Source organism: Phalaenopsis equestris, unplaced genomic scaffold (genome assembly GCF_001263595.1).
Source record: "Phalaenopsis equestris unplaced genomic scaffold, ASM126359v1 Scaffold000884, whole genome shotgun sequence".
Lineage (NCBI taxonomy): Eukaryota > Viridiplantae > Streptophyta > Magnoliopsida > Asparagales > Orchidaceae > Phalaenopsis > Phalaenopsis equestris.
Window position 1 is genome coordinate 356490 of NW_018165324.1, and position 18919 is coordinate 375408.

Consider the following 18919-nt stretch of genomic DNA (forward strand, 5'->3'; position numbering starts at 1 on the left):
TGCCAATAGAGTATGCAAATCAATTGTGTTAGGTTATGTTTAGCTTATGCTTCCAAGAAGGATGTACAAGTTATGATTAAAAAGTGCACTAAAAGACAAAGTGAATTAATGCATATAAAAATTTAAGATTCATTTCAAGGGTAAATGTCATGTATCATGTATATAAACTATTAGATGATTTTCATATAATATAACAAAATAATCTATCATACATATTGTCTTCTTTTTCTTGGGTTAGTAAAATTTGTAAGTGTAACTTTTTCACATGGTTATTTTAGATAACTCATTATATTATTTTAATTTTTTTTTAGATTTAAGCTTTTAAATAGAATATGATTAATATACAAGAGAATGTGTATAAAAGACCAGACCAACAATCAAAAATATAAAAATTTATTTGTTAATTAAATTACATTCTTTAGTGTCTTTATCATTTTAATTGGATTATAAATCGTAATAATAAAAACTGAATAATATAAACTTTTAATTTTACCGTTTGATCGTCAATTTTTGCCTTGAAAATTCCAAACCTCCAATATGTGTTGTGACAGTCTATTTAGTTGCTTGACGTAAGAAAAAAATGTATTTCAAACTAGTTAGATTTTAAATCCATCACTTCTTTTAAACCCACCAATTAATTGATCACATATAATTTAAACTTAAAACTGATTTCAAGCTTTATAAGGTTCTCCCAAAATTTCCTAAACAATTTTAGTTAATGTGTTCAACTTTAATGAATAACAAGTAATTAACAAAAGGGGGTCAATATTAAGAAAAAAATATCATATAAAATACACTCTTTTTATTTTTGAATAATTAAATTAACTATAGAGTCAATCTATATTATCATTTTTTCCATTAATATGTATAGTTTTTTATTATTACTTTTATTTTGTCATACATTTACTTTATATACAATTTTATTTATCAATAAATTTTAGGGAAATTTAGATGCTAATAAATTGATTTCCATGTCTTAACACATCAATCACCAAAAATTTAATTTTTTTTCATATCAAGCATTCAACATATTTCCGAAAATATAGGAATCCACATAAAAATTGAAGCTTGGTGGATTGTGATATTAATACAGAACAATCGGGGGTTGCCAATGTTAGTATGTAACGCCCCATTTTTAGCCTGCCGCAACGGAAGTGCCTGCTCTTCTTCTCTAATCCACGCGCTTTCCCTCCTTTTTCATTCCCCGGTCACGACTTGCCGCCGGGACCCCTATAGCGTCGCTTTTCGAGGATATTAGTCTTTCTGTTCTGTTTCGTCTTCTTCTTCTCTATCATCATCTCCCTCCTTTCGTTTGAGGTGGGTCTCTTTACATGGGCAATTGCTGCTCCGATGACAGCCATGGTGGCGTGCAGGCCGTCGGAGAAGCCGGAGCCGCTGTCGCAGGCGCAGCCTCCGCAGTTGGCGCCGTGGGATCAAACAGTGCCGACAGCGCTGAAGCTGCGGACCACTTCCTGAAGTCTCGCGGTCATTTCGGTCTCGTCTCCCGGATCGAGGTCCGTTTCCTCTTATCTGTCGTGTAATGTTTCGGATGCAGCAAACAAGCCGGGATCTATTTTCTATAATGTTTTTTTGGTTTTCTTTTGATTGATGATTGAACTCAGCTTCTTATCTCTTCAAAGAGATTTGGAGAAATAGATGATGATATTTGGAAGCTGTTTGCTTATTTAAGCTTGAGTAAGAGACTACAGATATAAGTTTGCAGCGTATGTGGAATTCGGCTCACAGTGCCATTTATTCTGCATAATTTGCTGTGGTTATTGAGATTTTTTTTCCTTGTGCGGCGTCATTGGAATATCCAGAAATTTCGATTGTCGTGATGAGAGTAAACCATATAGCACTTTCTACATTGCTATTCTAAATTCGAAGAGAATGGAACTGCGTTGCAAATTTTTGCTTGTGAAAGTTCATTGCAGATATTTAGAGAAAATCTGTGTTGTTGAATTGATGAAACCGGGCTGCCCTACAGAAGGGTCTGCTGTTGGATCAAAGCTAGCATTTAAGAAATTGCAGTTTGCAATGAGAATTAACTAAGAGGCTAATCTTGATGTTCACTGGACATCGTACATGTAAGCTGGAAGCTTACTTTGATGCCTGTTGTTCATGTATATGCCAAATTTAAGGAAGTTTTTTTATGGTTTATGAATATTGTAGTGCGTAAAAATTATTCAATGTTACATTTGTAGCTAAAGATAATGCACGAAAAACCACTAAAACTTGATGCATCCGTCGAGAATTCTTTTGTGAATCTGAGATGAGGAATTTTCTTTCTTTTCTTAAGTATTGTGCTGTGCTGTAGTTGAATAATATATTGAACGCTCCCTTTCAATTAGGTTGTTTCGAAGAAATCATTGTGAAAAATCATCTTAAAATGTTGTTTGTTTGTTCATTCTGTATGTTCCTGTGCTGTCTTTGCTGAAGTTCAGTCATTTTGGTACACTGAAGTTTATTTATTTATTCTTTTAATTCTAAAATAGTAGAATTCTCCTTAAATACTTGATATTTGATGTTTTTTCTAGGTTATCTTCCCATTTTTTGTGTATATTTGAACTTTGAACTTTAACATGAACTTTCAATGGTTTATGGTTATATCTATATGTTTTGTGCTGACATAGCTTTATCCATTGTTTTGCAATAGCTTTCACTGTCTGCTTCAAACTTGCTTGATCGTGACGTACTTTCGAAGGTAAAATAACCTTCTTTACTGCACTTATTAATTGCAGTAATCTATATTTACATTCTAGTCTCTGAAATTGTAGACTTTTGAGATAATTTTCTACATTTATTTGTTGTCTATATTTGCTAATTTTCAATATCTATCCAATTATTTGGAGTTTTTGACGCACTTGATTTTTTAATCTATCAATATTGTGTTTTTTTTGTTATATCATCAATATGATTTCATTCCTTTAGGCAATCATTTATCACAGTATCCAAATTGCTATTTGAACAATTAGTTTTTTTTTTCCTTTTTACCTTTTTGCCTCTCTTTAATTATTTCAATTCCTCCAACTCTTCTCTATGAAGGTTATTTATGCATGATTTGAATATTCTTCGCTGATTTGACAGAAAAGTTCTTACTTCCTAAATGAGATTCTTTTAAAGAATGAAGTTAGTCCATCAAAACTATTTGTCTCCTATCTAGTTCTCTAATAATCATTTTATTAGGGATTGCTATTCCTTCAAGGAATTAGTTATAACATGACAGATCTATACACATTCTAACTCATGATTTATTAACAACTCTCTATTCAGAGTGATCCCATGGCTGTTGTTTATGCAAAGCGAAGAGATGGAACACTTGAAGAGATTGGTCGAACTGAAGTAGTATTAAATTCACTAAATCCTGTATGGATTGCAAAGATTGAACTAACTTACCATTTTGAGTTGTTGCAACCTTTGGTGTAAGCTTCTGTGATTTTGCCAAATGTGATATGCATTTGCTTACTCAAGTTCATGTCATTTTGTTTATAATCTTAAATCTAATTTTCTTTGTTACTTAGTCTAAATGATTACAAATTTGGCCACAGGTTCCGGTTATATGATGTAGATTCTCAGTTCCATAATGTACCTGAAAAGGTATTATTTTTCACTCCTCATCATCAAACAATTTAACTTTGTGGTAGTCCTTGAATATGTTTTCTTAAGACAGTTGATTTTGAAAATTTCATTGTGATACTTGCATTCTTTCTGTTTTATTTCTTGAACCAAGTTTCTTAATGTTTCTTGTGTGTCTAAATTGTCATATTATGGAGGTATGAATCAATTTTTAAGTAGAAAAATAGCAAGAGGACAGTTTTCTCCTCTTTGTGTATCCTACGTTGAACAAAATCATTGTAACCTGCTAACAGTTACTAATAGTGTGCTCATGGTGTTTGATTTGTTTTATAATCTCAACAAATGTCTTTGTTTTGTTCTTATCAATTTATAGATATTGTTATCAACCATTACTGAGCTCTTTTGTCCACAATTTTTTATGTTCTCATTCAACAATAAAATTATTTTCAGTAAACCTACTAAGAATCTATTCAAGTAGAAGCTCAACAGTTTCAAATTCACAAGGAATCTGTAATCCAGATGGCAAACTTATTCCATATAAACTTTTTGAGGTGGATATATTTGTTCCTAGGACTTTGAGTTCCATGCCTTGATTTCTCTCACAACTAGTTTCTCTATTCTTGACTGCTGGAATAGCTTATATATGCACCAAGCAACTTTGGTGGGTCATGCCTTGTCTAATTAGATCTACCTTGCAAGACTCCCAAGTTTTGCGCATTGACTTCTTAGGCTATAATTTGACACAAATCTCAAGTAATTATTCTGAAATCCAAGGGTAGCATAGCAACACCTTTTTCAAGCTCTTTTTATATAGTTAATTTATTTCATGGAGTCTTGCGTTGCATGACATCTCAAGTGCTTCATATTGAGTTCTTACTTAGTTCTGGCATTAATAAAGTATGCGTAAATTTGGGGCCTAAAGTGTTAAAGAATGACCAGGTTTGATATCTCAATAAAATCAGTGTGTCCGATACTATTTAAAAAATGAAGTGCAATGCTTATGATACTTATCATTACTGATTTCTATTGTTATTGTTAACGAGAATAAAATCAAATTTTTGTAAGAATGGTAAATATTTATTCTTGTTCACGATAAATTTTACTCATATAAGGGAATAGCTGGTCTACCAGTCATAGAATACTAGTACATCACAAATGGTCTGGTATACTTAGACAATTTATGCTTTTACCACAATTGTAGAAGTATTAGCTTCTTTTCTAAGTATTTTTTGATATTTTTAGTTTAAGAAGGAAAAATAAACTGAAAATTAAGCAAAATCTGCAGAAATATTGAAAAGTCAAATTTCGTGACACTAGAATTTTAAACTATAGCCTATGAATTAAACACTTTTTCCACCCTCCTCTTTCTTCCGCAGACATCCTTGTGCTAACTATCCTCTTATTTTTATGTGTGTCATGTCTTTCAAGCTAGGTCCTAACTGCTTATTTCATTCGTGTGTATTGTGTTTCTTTAATTATTGATGTTCATGGATAGTATCAGTACATTTGTGATCAGATTAAAGCCGAAGTCTATCTATTGGCTTTGGATTTGGGTTAGTGCACTACTTTTAATTAAAGCATGAGTTGTTGATTTAGAGAAGAAGTTAGAGGAAGAGATGAGTCAAATCAGATCTGGGATGGAAGAAATGTTCATGACCATAGAGGATTGATTCTCTTCAATGGAGAACCGATTGGAGGACCGATTCGAGAGCATGGGGAAATTCAAGTGATGTTAAAGAGGCTCATTGAGATGAAATCCATGACCCTGCTGACGACTCAATTCGCAAACCCTAATCAAAGGTTGACTAGAGAATCTGTGGCAAGATCGAAAGGAAAGGAGATCGAACGTGAGGAATGTGAAGAGGAAAACATCCACCATCTGGAGCCCTCTCTATGCCTTGACTTGGGAGGGGACTGTCATGGAATACAGAGAGAGATTTGAGCTATTTTTGGGATAGCTGAGGGGGATTTTTTAAGCAAGATTGGAGGAAAATTTAATGAAGGGTCTAAAGCCCAACATACAGGCATCACTGAAACTATTGAGTCCGTGGGAATTGAGAGAGACGATGAAGCAAGCTTAGATAGTAGAGGACAAGAATCAGATGGAGACGAACAACAAGAGTAACACAGATGAAGCGCCATACCAAACTGCTGCAACCACGACGATACCAAAAGCTCAAATAGAGGAATTTCATAGTGAGGTGGCACGGGACACGAATAATAGACCACAACCGAGGGCAACACTCAAGCACCTTGCAGAGATAGAGATTCTGGAGAAGCAAGTCAAGAGGTTATGTTTACAGTGTGATGAGAAGTTTATCCCGGGACACCATTACAAGGATAGAAAATTATAATTCTTTTAGTGCCTGACGAGGATGCAGAGAGTAAAGAAATAGAGATGGGTGTAGGGGAGGAGGAACACTCTCACTTTTTCCCACCTTAAGGACAAGGTGTCTTTTGGGGGGCAAGTACTATTATGTTGGCGCCTAGCAAATTTGTTATTTGTACGCCTAAGGGCAAATTTGTTTTTTGTACGCCTAAGAGAAATTTAGTCTTTATTATTATTGTTGTTGGGTTAAAATAGGCTTGTTATGTCTAGGTTTCGGTTTATGCATGATATTGAGTGGTGGGTGTTAGGTTTAGGTTTTGGGAGATATTTCCTACCTATCGAATTGTAGGAAGTGGGAGAGATCGCTTGCCTCTAAAATTGTAGGTGCTTATCGTTTGTATTCGTATGAGTTGTTTGGATTATTGCAATAAAAAATGAGTTTGCCCACAAATTTTTGTGAAAAAACGTGCTGAATTTGACGTTGGATCGTATCATAGTTACTTTCTTTCAGCAATTTTTTGTGTTTTTATGAATATCATTGAATTTTTAGTTTCAATCTTTTATTTACATGTCTTTGGATACTAGCTGTATTTCAGCATTTACTTGATCTGATGTTGTAGATAATTTTATCATGTAGTTAGCTGCTTACAGTGCTTTGATCATTCCAGACATTGAAGTTGGATGAGCAACAATTTCTGGGTGAAGCTAGCTGTTTTCTTTCAGAGGTTTGCCTTTTGATGAATTTTGGTCATCAGTTTATTAGAATGGAATCGCCTTGCTTTATATTTAGTCTTGTAATTTTTATATAGGGATACATGCATAGCACCCGAAACATTGCTATTTACAAAATCTAGCACCCCTAGTGATATTTTTGAACTACTAAACTGATTTAGTTATGCGTGCCACGATCAAACCATTGAGAATTTGATAAAAATGAAAAATATGGGTTGGGGTTTTATCATGAATTTTGATATTCGTGTGAGAATTTGAAAAATTGATGAAAGAGGGTGCTTGATTTATAAATAGCAATGTTTCGGTTGCTATGTATGTATTTGCCCCTTTTTTCTATCCTTAGTGTTTTTACATCTTTTAGAATGATCAAAACATTTTTCCTTTTGTAGCACCGTTCACGTTCAAACCCTCTGCTTGATTTTTGCATGAACTTGTGGATTATTGTTCTCCTTTTATACTCCTTTTTTTCGTTACTTTTTCAAAGCCAAGAAAATCTTATACACTTATCTTGAGACGTTGCTGGATTTTTTTTTTCTTTATTTGCAGGTTGCAACTAAACGTAGTAGATCCTTGACCCTTAAACTAGAACATGGAGATCATGGAAAAAGGTCTCAAAAGTTAGGGGAGCTTACTGTTCGTGCGGAAGAGTGTTTTAGCTCAAAAATGATGTCTGAGATAATATTTCACTGTGCAAATTTGGAGAATAAGGATTTCTTCTCAAAAAGTGTAGGGTCTTGCTTAACTTATTAACAAGGGGTGTACGGTGTTTTAGAGAATTGCTAAATTAGTTTAATTCTATTTTTTCTAATGTTTGTAGGATCCTTTCTTGGTGATTTCTAAAACAACGGAGGTTGGTCCTCCTATACCAATTTACAAGACAGAAGTTATAAAGAATGATCTCAACCCCACTTGGAAGCCAGTAATTATAAATCTTCAACAAGTTGGAAGCAAGGCATGAGTATCTTTTATTTTTTTATTTAAATTGGCGTCTGCCCTCTTTTTTAAGTCATATCAACTTATAACTCGGTCCATGAACAATTTACAGGATACACCTTTGAATATTGAGTGCTACAACTTCAATAGCAATGGAAAGCATGATCTCATTGGGTGAGAACCTTCCCAATTATTTTTACTCCACATCCTTTCTCTCGTGTGTGCTTGCATATATTTTCTTATGGGCATTTACATACATACCACAAAATTCTTATGTATTTACATATGCAACACTTAAATATTCATATTTGCTTGCATACAGCTTAAAAATTAAATATTTAAATATTTAACATCACATCAAAAATAGCATCACTATCTTTTTAAAAGTAAAATACACCCTTTCATGCATAAGTTTATGACACCAAGGTATTATACATGTAAATATCAAACTTTGGATGTTAGATATGTAAATACATAAGAATTGTGGTGTCTGTATGCAAATTTTCCATTTTCTTATTTTTTGTATATGACCTGAATTTGATAGCTAAATTTATTATGCTGCACTGATTGGACAGCAAAGTTGTGAAATCACTGGAAGACTTGGAAAAGCTTCACCAGCATCAACATGGGGAATATCTTTTCTTGCCCAGTAATACTGGACCTAATCATCTCAATAAGGTAATACCATCCAGTTAAATATGAGCAGTTTTACAGTGATTTCTGATGATACATTTTCTTCAAGAAGGTAAGCCTACATTTTTGTTTAGATATTGAAGGGTCAATTATTTGTGCAAAAGTTTTCTGAGAATAAGAGACAGACTTTCCTGGACTATATTGCTGGTGGTTGTGAAATGAATTTCATGGTAGCAATAGACTTCACTGGTATGTGCACGTTACTTTATTCCTTTTCTTGGGCCTGAAGATTTTCTATTTGTTTTTCTTGCCTAAAGCTTCTTTATATTCAAACTTCTTGTTTGGCAGCTTCAAATGGAAATCCTCGCCTCTCAGATTCATTGCATTACATTGATCCTTCAGGGCGGCCAAATGCTTATCAGAGAGTGAGGAGCTATTTATGCATTCTATTTACCATTCTCTTAATTTGTTTTTCATTTTTCTCATCAACTTTTGAAGGCATAGTGTTGTGCACAAATGCTAATCTTCCATTTAACTTTCAGGCGATATTGGATGTTGCAGAAATTCTGCAGTTTTATGACACAGATAAGCGCTTTCTAGCTTGGGGCTTTGGAGCGAGACCTATTGATGGGCCTGTCTCTCATTGTTTTAATTTAAACGGAAGCACACACCAACCTGAAGTAAGTTGTACGTGTCACTAGCCCAAATTTCTCATCTTTTTTAAAATGGGCATATAAATACATAACACACATTTCATATGTTTTTACATATCTCACTCCTAAATTTTTATATTCACATACATATCACTCAAATCTTTAACATCACATCAAAAATAGAACTATCACCATTGTTTAAAAGTTAAATACACATTTTCATGCATAGGTTTGAAGCACCAAGGTGCTATTTATGTAAATATCAAAGTTTAGGTGTGAGATATCTAAATAAGTAAGAATTGTGTGCTATGTATGTAATCTTCCCTTAAAAAAATGATACTTAATCTGAACTTATTTTCAGACATGGATTAACATTACACCTTTTTGTAATCTTCTGTCTCTATATTAAATAAAGTGCCTTCTCTTTTCATTCTTTCAGCTTAGTTGTGCCCTTTGTGCTTTGCATCAAGGATGCTACTTGTCTTGTGCAGTCTATTTGACTTAGGGTCTATTTAGGGCAGCTGTAGGTTATTGATAAGCTCGTGCGCAACAGTTGCACCAGAAAGTTACTTCGCAGAAGTTGGTTGTCTGTTTGTTTATTGTTGTTTGAAAATAATTGCAACATAATTATTTCTAGACAAATGACTATTCCGCCCGTGTAATAATGTTGTTTGAACATAACTGTCATAACAATATATTTGATACTTTAGAAGTAAAAATTCACTTCAGAACAATACAAAAAATAAGTTATACTCCTCACTTACCAGTGAACATCATCATTACTAAAATAAAGAACAAGACTATTAAAATAAGATTTATATGAGAATATTATTTTTAAAATAGAGACGACGTATGTCTCGAGCTAGATCGCCCTTCAGGGATAGTATCCATTCCTGATCACTCTCGGCGATGGAATCCGACAGTTTATCTGCCCATCGGAAGAAGTCACATTTGTTTGTGATTCTCCGCGGGCACCCGTAGAACTGTCTCTCGTAGCTATGTGGCTAACGTGTCGTGCGCAGGGAACTTTGCAGTCCTCAGTGACATAACACTTCTCGAGAGGTTTCTGAAAGCCTTGAACTCATATTTTTTGAATGCTTCAAAAGACAATTTATTAGACATAACAAAAGTATAAATTAATAAAAGAAGTAATTAATTACAATTTTGTGCATACATGGGGTCTCAGAGCACTTAGTATACCAACCAACGAATCTGTCACTACAAGAAGACAACAAACCTTATAAAATAAGGGTTTTTGGTTGTCTTTAACTTACGTAATACCATGTTCGTGTGTGTCATATGTGCATATCACCAAAAAAGACAATCTAGAAGAACCTCAAAAGCCGTATCGCCAAAAAAAGAGAGGAACTTGATCGCCTTTAATAGGATTTCACATGTGATACCAACTAATACCGACAATCAGACCATCTAGAAGAACCATAAGGTCTGTCGTCTCATCATAAATCTTTCAAACCCACCAAAAGTAAAATAAAAGGAATGAAAAAAGAAAAAAAAAACACTTAAAAACATCGTAAAAAACTCGAACAATCATAATCAAATGTATAAAGAACGGAAATAAATATGAACTATATAAAATAAACAAGCATAAATTGATAAAAGAAGTAATTAATTATATTTTTTAGTAGACATGAGGTCTCAGAATACTCAATACACCAACCGACGAATCTCTCACTATCAGAAGACAACAGATCTTGTAAAAAAAGGGTTCTTGGTTGTTTTTAACTCATGTAATATCAAGCTCGTGTGTCACATAGGCATATCACCAAAAAATATCATTCAGAAGAATCTCAAAAACTGCAGCATTGAAACGAAGAGAGAAAATTAGTTGTCTTCATTAAGATTTCATATATGACACCGACCAATAGTGACTAACAGGTCATCCAGAAGAAATCATAAGGTCAAACGTCTTATCATGAACATCTTAAACTTACCAAAAGAAAAAGAAAAAAAAATTACAAACAACGTAAAAAAACTCAAAAAATCAATATAAAATATATAAGGAACATAAAATAAACATGAGCTGTATAAAATAAACAAGAATCGTCCAATCAACGTCTAACAATGATATCTGTAATCCGCTCTCACAATTCAATAATTTCTACGACACCTTCGCCACCCTTGGTGTAACCTTCTTGTGATTCTACGTCTGGCTGTGGTATAGATTGTCCTATGTGATATTCAAATGCTTCAGGCGAGACATGTAAATGTTCATCGTCAGTCATGCTGAAGTCTACATTAGTTTGAGAATGATGTCGTCGAATGTAAGTTTGGAGTCATTGTAGCCATCACAATCTGCACTTGCTTCGGAAATGGATATGTCGGCATATCACGCAGTATGACTTATTTTTCTTCTAAATTCCAAATATTCTTTAATACTTTAAAGTTATAGAGGAATTAAGTTGATGTGTCATACTTTAAAGTTATGGGATAGGGTAATTGAACATAGGGTAATTGAACATAGGATTGAACATAAGTTACAACGTATTACAAAGATTTCTCATAATTAATTTGAACTTATGTCGGACAGGTTTACCATGGAAGCTATACATTTATTGAGAGGTTTGATGGAGAAGTTCAAAGACAATAAGGAGAATCTACATTTGATTTTTATTGATTTAGAAAAAAAAAGCTTACAATAAGGTTTCAAGAGATATCCTTTGGAAAGTTTGTGAGAAGAAAGGTGTTGATATGAATCATATTCAAGTCATTAAAGATATGTATGCTAGAGATGCTACTTGTGTTCGAATTGAAGGAGGATTGACCAAATATTTTCTTATTTCTGTTGGATTACATCAGGGATCGACTTTAAGCCCATATCTTTTTGCTTTAGTTATGGATGGTCTTACTGGGCATCTACATGAGGATGTACCTTGGTGTATGCTTTGGAGTTTAAAGGCCTTCATTTAAGTAGAACTAAAACTGAATACATGGAATGTAATTTTAGTAGTAGCTCTAGTGCAGAAGTGTGACTTTGGGTGATCAAATCATTAAAAGGTGGGAACGATTTTGATATCTTGGGTCTGTTGTTGAAATTGATGGTGATATAGATGGAGATGTTAATAGTAGAATTCAAGTTGGTTGGTTGAAGTGGAGGAATGTTTCGAGCCTTTTGTGTGATAGAAAACTATTGCTTAGATTGAAAGGAAAATTTTATAAAACGGTGGTGAGACCTGCAATGCTCTATGGCTCTGCAAGTGCTTTGAATGTTGGCTTTTAAAAGAGAAGAATAATAAGTTAAGTTATCGAGATGAGAATGATTAGGTGGATGGGTGGCTTTACACTTAGAGAAAAAATGCGAAATGAATATATCCGTGATAGGGTTGGTGTAGTTCCTGTGACGGGCATAATTAGAGAAAATCGTCTTAGATGGTTTGGTCACATTAAACGTCGACCATCTGATGATCCGATTAGAAGAGTAGATGTTTTAGATTCGATTTTTGTTAAGAAAGACAGAGGCAGACCTAAGAATTGGGTTGTTTATTGTATAAAAAATGTTCTTAATTTACTAGAACTAAATGAAAATATGACACTAAATAGGACACAATGGAGAAAAATGATTTCCCACGCCGATCCCACGTAGTGGGATTAAGGCTTTGTTGTTGTTGTTGTACTCCAAATATTCTTTTAATTATACCGCGTAAAGAGTGCCTTTGTTAAACATTTTCTTTCCTGCCCCGAGCAACACTGCTGGATCTTTCAAAATCGAAAATGTGATTTCATATCCGGAAATAGCTTCATATGTCCTCTTTGTAAGGGATATCCAACGTCGACCAAATAATATCTTTTCTGTTCCAAATAAATTAATTAATAATGAACATAAAAATATTTGAATATGATTAATAGTTGAACAAACCTGAAGGTGGGTGAGGAAAGTTGTGCTTTTGATTTCTTATCGCAAAAGCAAATACACGAATATCATGTGTTCTGCCCTCCCAACCAACCATAAAGTAAAACACATATTGAAATCACATACGACCAAATTTTTTAAGGTGATCCACAACGCTCAATGAATGCGATCTTTTCATTATTGGATACACGTGCATCTACGTGGATTCTATCGATCGCTCCAATACAGTTCTGACAAATTAAATAAAGTTGTGATAACCACACTACCCATTTTAACTTATGAATAAAATGAATAAAAAAAGATTTACATTAAAAAATGACATATATCGTGGATCATTTATAATCTTTGTTAGAGTCCTCTCGAATGTTGGATCCTCTACTTAATAATCTGTGCCGACAAACTAACAAAAGCTTTTAACCCTACTGAGAAATATCTGTTGATCATCTCCGATGAATGCTGAAATCGGTCCATCATTCCTCTCAATTATTCATTCTGTGATAAAATGTAGAAGGTTATTGTTAACACATCTCTGATTGTCATTCTTGAGCAGTCATGAAGTCCATAATTCCTATGTGTTCATCAAGAAGATCCATAAATATAGGTTGTCATACAAAACATATTGTTGAATCTTGTAGTGTGTCTTTGTAGTAGCTCCCAAACTCATTTATCACCAATGTAAGTTGATGACATGCACGGAGTTCGATCAACGTATGAGTTGTAGTATTTATACAATATTCAAACAGTTGTCACAAGTTTTCTTTAACGTCTCTCTTTGTGAATCCATACTAAACAAATGCTCTGTTCAGGTAATACATGTGAATCAAACAATGTCAAAGAACATCGAAAATTGAATCACAAAGCGTACAATAACAAGACATAAATACAAAATAACATATAGGTTGTCCATACGAGAAAGAAAAAAAACATCCAAATCAGAAATTTGATAAAATAACAGGAAAATAAATCTAAGTAGTACTACAATAACTGCATAAAATCAAATGTCCTTGTTGTGAAAAAAACATAAATAATTAACCCTACGGCCAGGAGCCATCTTCATGAAGATCTGTCTAAGAAGTCTGGTCCTCTAGCAACTTCAAGGAGTTTAGATGTAATGACATGTTCTCATAAATTTCGGGAGTTCTCTTCAAAAATTGGATAAAGTCATCTACAGAAGTCGCATGTGAAGGTTCAGGCTCACTCGTGCATGAAGTCACCAGTTTTGATATTTGACTTCTAATGAAACAGCTCTTTTTTTCTTTTTCTCCACCCTAAGACACTTTGACATGCATATGGACTCCAGTTTATTTTGGTTTGGGCTTGGGCCTTCACCGGACCCAGTTACCTGCTCGACATCCTCTGGTATGCCTATAAACTCATGCTCACTTGGGGTCCAAACATGAGTTATTGTTGCCACAACCCCACCGAACATATGGTTCAACCTTTCTTCTAGATCAGGGTTAATTCCACTGAATTTGAATTTCTTAACAGCTGACACTGCCTGCAATATACGGGCCAGTTGATTACTTCAAATAGTTCAGTAAGAGACAGTAATGAAAATAAAGTTATTCATGGATAAGTTACCTCCAGTTTCTCAGCCCACAATTCATCTGAATTATCAATAGTCCGTTTGATTGAATCGTAATTCAATCCCGTGGATCCCTATTTTAATTACTTCCATAATTTTCAGTCATTTTTTCAACTGATCCCACTAATTTTTAAGTTGCAACCTATCGTACTATCTCCTTGTCATTTCCTTGAACTTTTTTATAATATTTTGCCACATTTGTTAAAATAGGTGTTGGGCCTATTTCATAGCTTAATCTTCTTAAAACAAAGGTCGCAAAATATGAGTTTGGCGTTCTTATCCCATATGGCTGATAAACTGTCTTCATTAGTCGTAACCTTTGCGTTACTAACATAGAAAAAAACAAAACATTAATATTTAACAGAAACCACAACACACACTGGCCACTACAACCACCACAGTTCAAGACACAACACCTCCACACACATCCTACAGCAACCACACCATAACCCACAACACAACCAGAGCCACCCACCACCCAACCCACCACACAACAACCACAACCCATAGCACAACCAGACCCACAACCACACTGACCACAACCACTTAATCACACCACCACACACATCCCACTGCCACCACACCACATGACAGAACCCCCCAACCACCCAACCCACAACACAACCATCACAACCCGCAACACAACCACCCAACCTAAGGCCACCACACCACAATCACCCAACCACACCTCCACGCACATCTCACAGCCACCACACTACAAGACACAACACCACAACCACCAAACCCTCAGCATAGCCACCACAATCCACAACACAGTCACCACAACCCACAACCACCACACATAAAACAACCACCACAACCCACAACTACCACCATAGCCCATAACACAACCACCTAACCACACCCCCACACACATCACAGTCACAACACCACAAGTCACAACACCACAAGCACCCAACCCTCAACATAGCCACCACAACCACACTTATCACAACCACCACAACACCTTAAGAGAACTCTTTGTATGCGCATTTGGGTGCTTAAAGTTAGCATAATATGCTTTGAATTTATACTAAAAAAATGATTTCTATTTTTTTATTGCATCTTGTTAGTGTAGAGATGTATAAGAATTTATTTGCAGCCTTCTTCTAGAGGTAATGAAGATGTTGTCTACATGTTATTGATGATGATCACTAAAAAATATTTTTTGAAGTTTTCTTTAAAGAATTTCTCAAAACAAATCAAGGGGCTATCAACGCACAAAATAATTTTCACCACCACACATAACACAACAGCACAGCTCACAACACAACCACCGCAGCCGAGAGTCACCACCCAACCACACTCCCACACACATCACAACCACCACATCATAAGAAAACACTACAACCACCCAACCCTCAACACAACCACCACAACCACACATATCACAACCATCACAACACCTTAAGAGAACTCTTTGTATGCTTATTTGGCTGGTTAAAGTTAGCAAAATATGCTTTGAATTTATACTAACAAAATGTTTTTATTTTTCTGTTGCATTTTATTATTGTGAAGATGTATAAAAATTTATTTGCAGCCTTTTCTTTGAGATACTGAAGATGATGTCTACATGTTATTGATGATGATCATTGAAAAATACTATTTAAAGCTTTCATTACAGAATTTCTCAAAGCAGATCTAGGGGCTATTAACTCACAAAATAATTTTCACCACACAGCACACCACCATAGCCCACACCATAACCACCCAACCATTCCCTACCATAACCACCCAACCATACCAAACACACACATTACAACCACCACATCACAAGACACAACACCACAACCACCCAGCCCTTAGCACAACCCACATCACAACCACCACAACCCACAACTATCACACCATAAACACAATCAACACAACCACCCCAACAATTCATCACCGATAGTAGCAGAAATTCATAACCCCAGCAATCAACCGCCACCAAATCCACAGTAAAGGCTATCACCCCATCACCAATGAAGAAAATCCAACACCAATGCAAAATCAAATGAATTGTAAAAACTAAAATCAGATAAATAGCAAAATCCATCAGTAGTGAACAATCAATCGAGAATCAACGACCGTAAATCATAATGCCAGAAAAAAGTTGGAAGAGAATACTGCAGACCGAAGGAGAGTAAAAAATCCAATAAGAGACGAAGCACATACCACAGATTAGATAGGAGGAGGTGAGCAGGAATCTTACCTTTAGGGTGACGAGAGAGAAGCTCGGTCGCGAGAGAGGGGAGGGAGAAACTCGATTGGCGAGTGAGGGGGTATGTTAGTAAAAAACGGGCTAGTTAATACGAAATGCGGGCCACGAGATCGAACCTGCGGCCCACATTTCGTCGGAATTTATTAAAACAACCACAGCGCCGCATTTTTAAAAAGAACACAAAAAAATATTCACGATTTGGGGTCGGAGCACGAAAAATGTGGCTCCAAACAAACCCTTAGTTGCTAGGTGCTCTTTCTCTATTATAAGATCTTAAATTCAAGCTTAGCACATAAGGGTGTACAAGGAAGTTAAAAACACGGGACATTTACATACCACTCAATTGCTATGTATTTACATATCTAATACCTAAATTTTGTTTTTTACATTAATACCATGTAAATATTTCACATCAAATAAAAAATACCATTATTTTAATTCTTAAAAGGTGAAATACATCTTTTCATGAATGGATAAGGTGACACACATACATATATATATATACATATATTTATTTATTTATTATTTCTAATTATAATCCTAGATGAATATCCACAGTTCTTTACAATCCAAAATAAAAATTTCATTGATCGGAAGTCGATACAAAGGTTTTAGTGTGCGGGTGCTAGGAACCCACTCACAAAGTGTACAAGACTAAAAAAAAAGCTACCCAAAATGGACAAGTATACCCCAAAAATTAGACATCGTGAAATCGTAGAACATTGTCGAGCAAGAGTATAGGAGATCAATCATGATGGGAAGTTTTTCCTTTCCCCCTCCCCCTGGTTCTAAGAATGGATTCCAGTAACAAACTGTGAAGGGGGCTTCCACCCGAGACGGTCAAACTGTCATCCTGGAGATTCTGTAGTTGAAGTATTCCTTTTTTCTTCCTCTTGTATTTTTGAATCTGGCATTCATCTTCCACTTGGTGTTCCAGCTGATCATTTTTCTCACATTGATCACGACATTCATCCAAAGTACGAGTACATTCTCCAACAACAACCAAATTAGAGGGAGTCTCAAGAGGCTTTCTTAGAGGAGGGTTCTTATGAGGTTCGCTGGGAGCAGTATCTGGTAGTGTAGGACTGTTTCCATTGTTAGGAGTGGAGACAACAAACAACTCATCTATCTGGTTAACTTTAGCAAGATCTAAAGATGCCTCTTGGTTAGCATTGTCAGAAATAATATGTTCAGGAATAGATGGTTTTTGTGCATGTTGTTCACTCGTAGGCTTATTTATATCCAATTATATTGGAATAAATGGTTTTAACTCTGGGTGTAATCTGAAGCATTTATCATGCGTTGGACCAAACATCTTACAATGATTGCAGTAGTAAGGACTTTGTTCCATAATGATTTGTTGTTACTAACCATTGTGAGCAGTGTCAAGCCAGATTTCTTCAACATCTAGAAGTGTAATATCTCTCTCTATTAAAATCCTTGTAACAGAAAGTCTTGACAGATTAAAGGTTGAAATGTCTAACTGCATTGGTTTTCTGAGAATAGGCCCAATAGCATATAATACTTGATGGTTGAAGAAGTGAAGCTTAAATTCAGATAATTTAAATCATATAGGCACAATGGGAGGTTCTTGATACTTGGATCAAAGTTAGAGGACAATTTAAGCAATTTCATATACTTGCCCTCATTTAAGATGAATTTCTTCGAGAATATCATTGCATAGTTTTCTTCTTTGCTCAACTGTATCATAACATGTCTTCTATCAAATAGTCTCACATTCGAGTCCCCAACTAGTTTAAAATCTTCAAAAACTTTTCTAATAGTCTTCATCTTATGGTGGCCCAACTTTCCAATCAGTGTAAATTTATGCTTTTCAGCAAAGGTTGAAATTTCAGTGTAAAAAAAAAATTAATGCTGGTTTTGCCCCCCTTTTTTCCAGTTTTTTTTTGTTTAAGAAGTTACAATCTCACTGTCCCACAAATGAATTATGATACATCTGCGGAAAAACCAAACTATCCCCAAGGTGTGAAGGAGCACTGTCTTTATCAACCACTGCAGCGTAGAAGCTTTGCCCACAATCTGAGTAGGTTCAGTCAAAGATGAGGGGGCTGCCATGAAATCAGAGTAACAAAAGGCCGCAAAAACACCAAGAGGATGCGGCTAGGAAAACACCCCAATGCAGGAGTGCAGCCAACGAACACTGCTGCACAAAAGTCACGGCGAACAAAGCACAACAAGGAAACCCAAATAGCATAAGAGAGCCGGGTAAAGCACGAAGCCGCGTGATACAAACGAAAATCGCGGAAACCTGCAAACCCTAGGCCGAAAGGGAAGAAAAAAGAGAAAAATCAAATGAAAATCACAGGAAAAGTGGAAGGATCGAACTATCGTTGCGGTGGAACCCTAGATCACATATGCCGACGCCAGAGCGCTTATATATATATAT

At 35.2% G+C, this 18919-nt stretch overlaps 1 protein-coding gene across 2 annotated transcripts in view; it reads left to right on the forward strand.

Moving 5' to 3' along the window:
* The first annotated feature begins 1119 nt into the window (after positions 1 to 1119).
* The window catches only part of LOC110032188 (protein BONZAI 1-like), a 35603-nt gene continuing 17803 nt past the window's right edge, over positions 1120 to 18919 (forward strand). For both annotated transcript variants that reach the window (XR_002294826.1, XM_020735730.1), the window contains exons 1-12: positions 1120 to 1514; positions 2657 to 2704; positions 3274 to 3422; positions 3549 to 3597; positions 6574 to 6630; positions 7184 to 7363; positions 7455 to 7589; positions 7683 to 7744; positions 8146 to 8248; positions 8338 to 8452; positions 8552 to 8628; positions 8746 to 8883. Coding sequence is in view for 1 of the 2 variants with exons in the window: in XM_020735730.1 (XP_020591389.1) it covers positions 1332 to 1514; positions 2657 to 2704; positions 3274 to 3422; positions 3549 to 3597; positions 6574 to 6630; positions 7184 to 7363; positions 7455 to 7589; positions 7683 to 7744; positions 8146 to 8248; positions 8338 to 8452; positions 8552 to 8628; positions 8746 to 8883 (1296 nt within the window). In the remaining variant the exon portion in view is untranslated. The remainder of the gene's footprint in view (positions 1515 to 2656; positions 2705 to 3273; positions 3423 to 3548; positions 3598 to 6573; positions 6631 to 7183; positions 7364 to 7454; positions 7590 to 7682; positions 7745 to 8145; positions 8249 to 8337; positions 8453 to 8551; positions 8629 to 8745; positions 8884 to 18919) is intronic.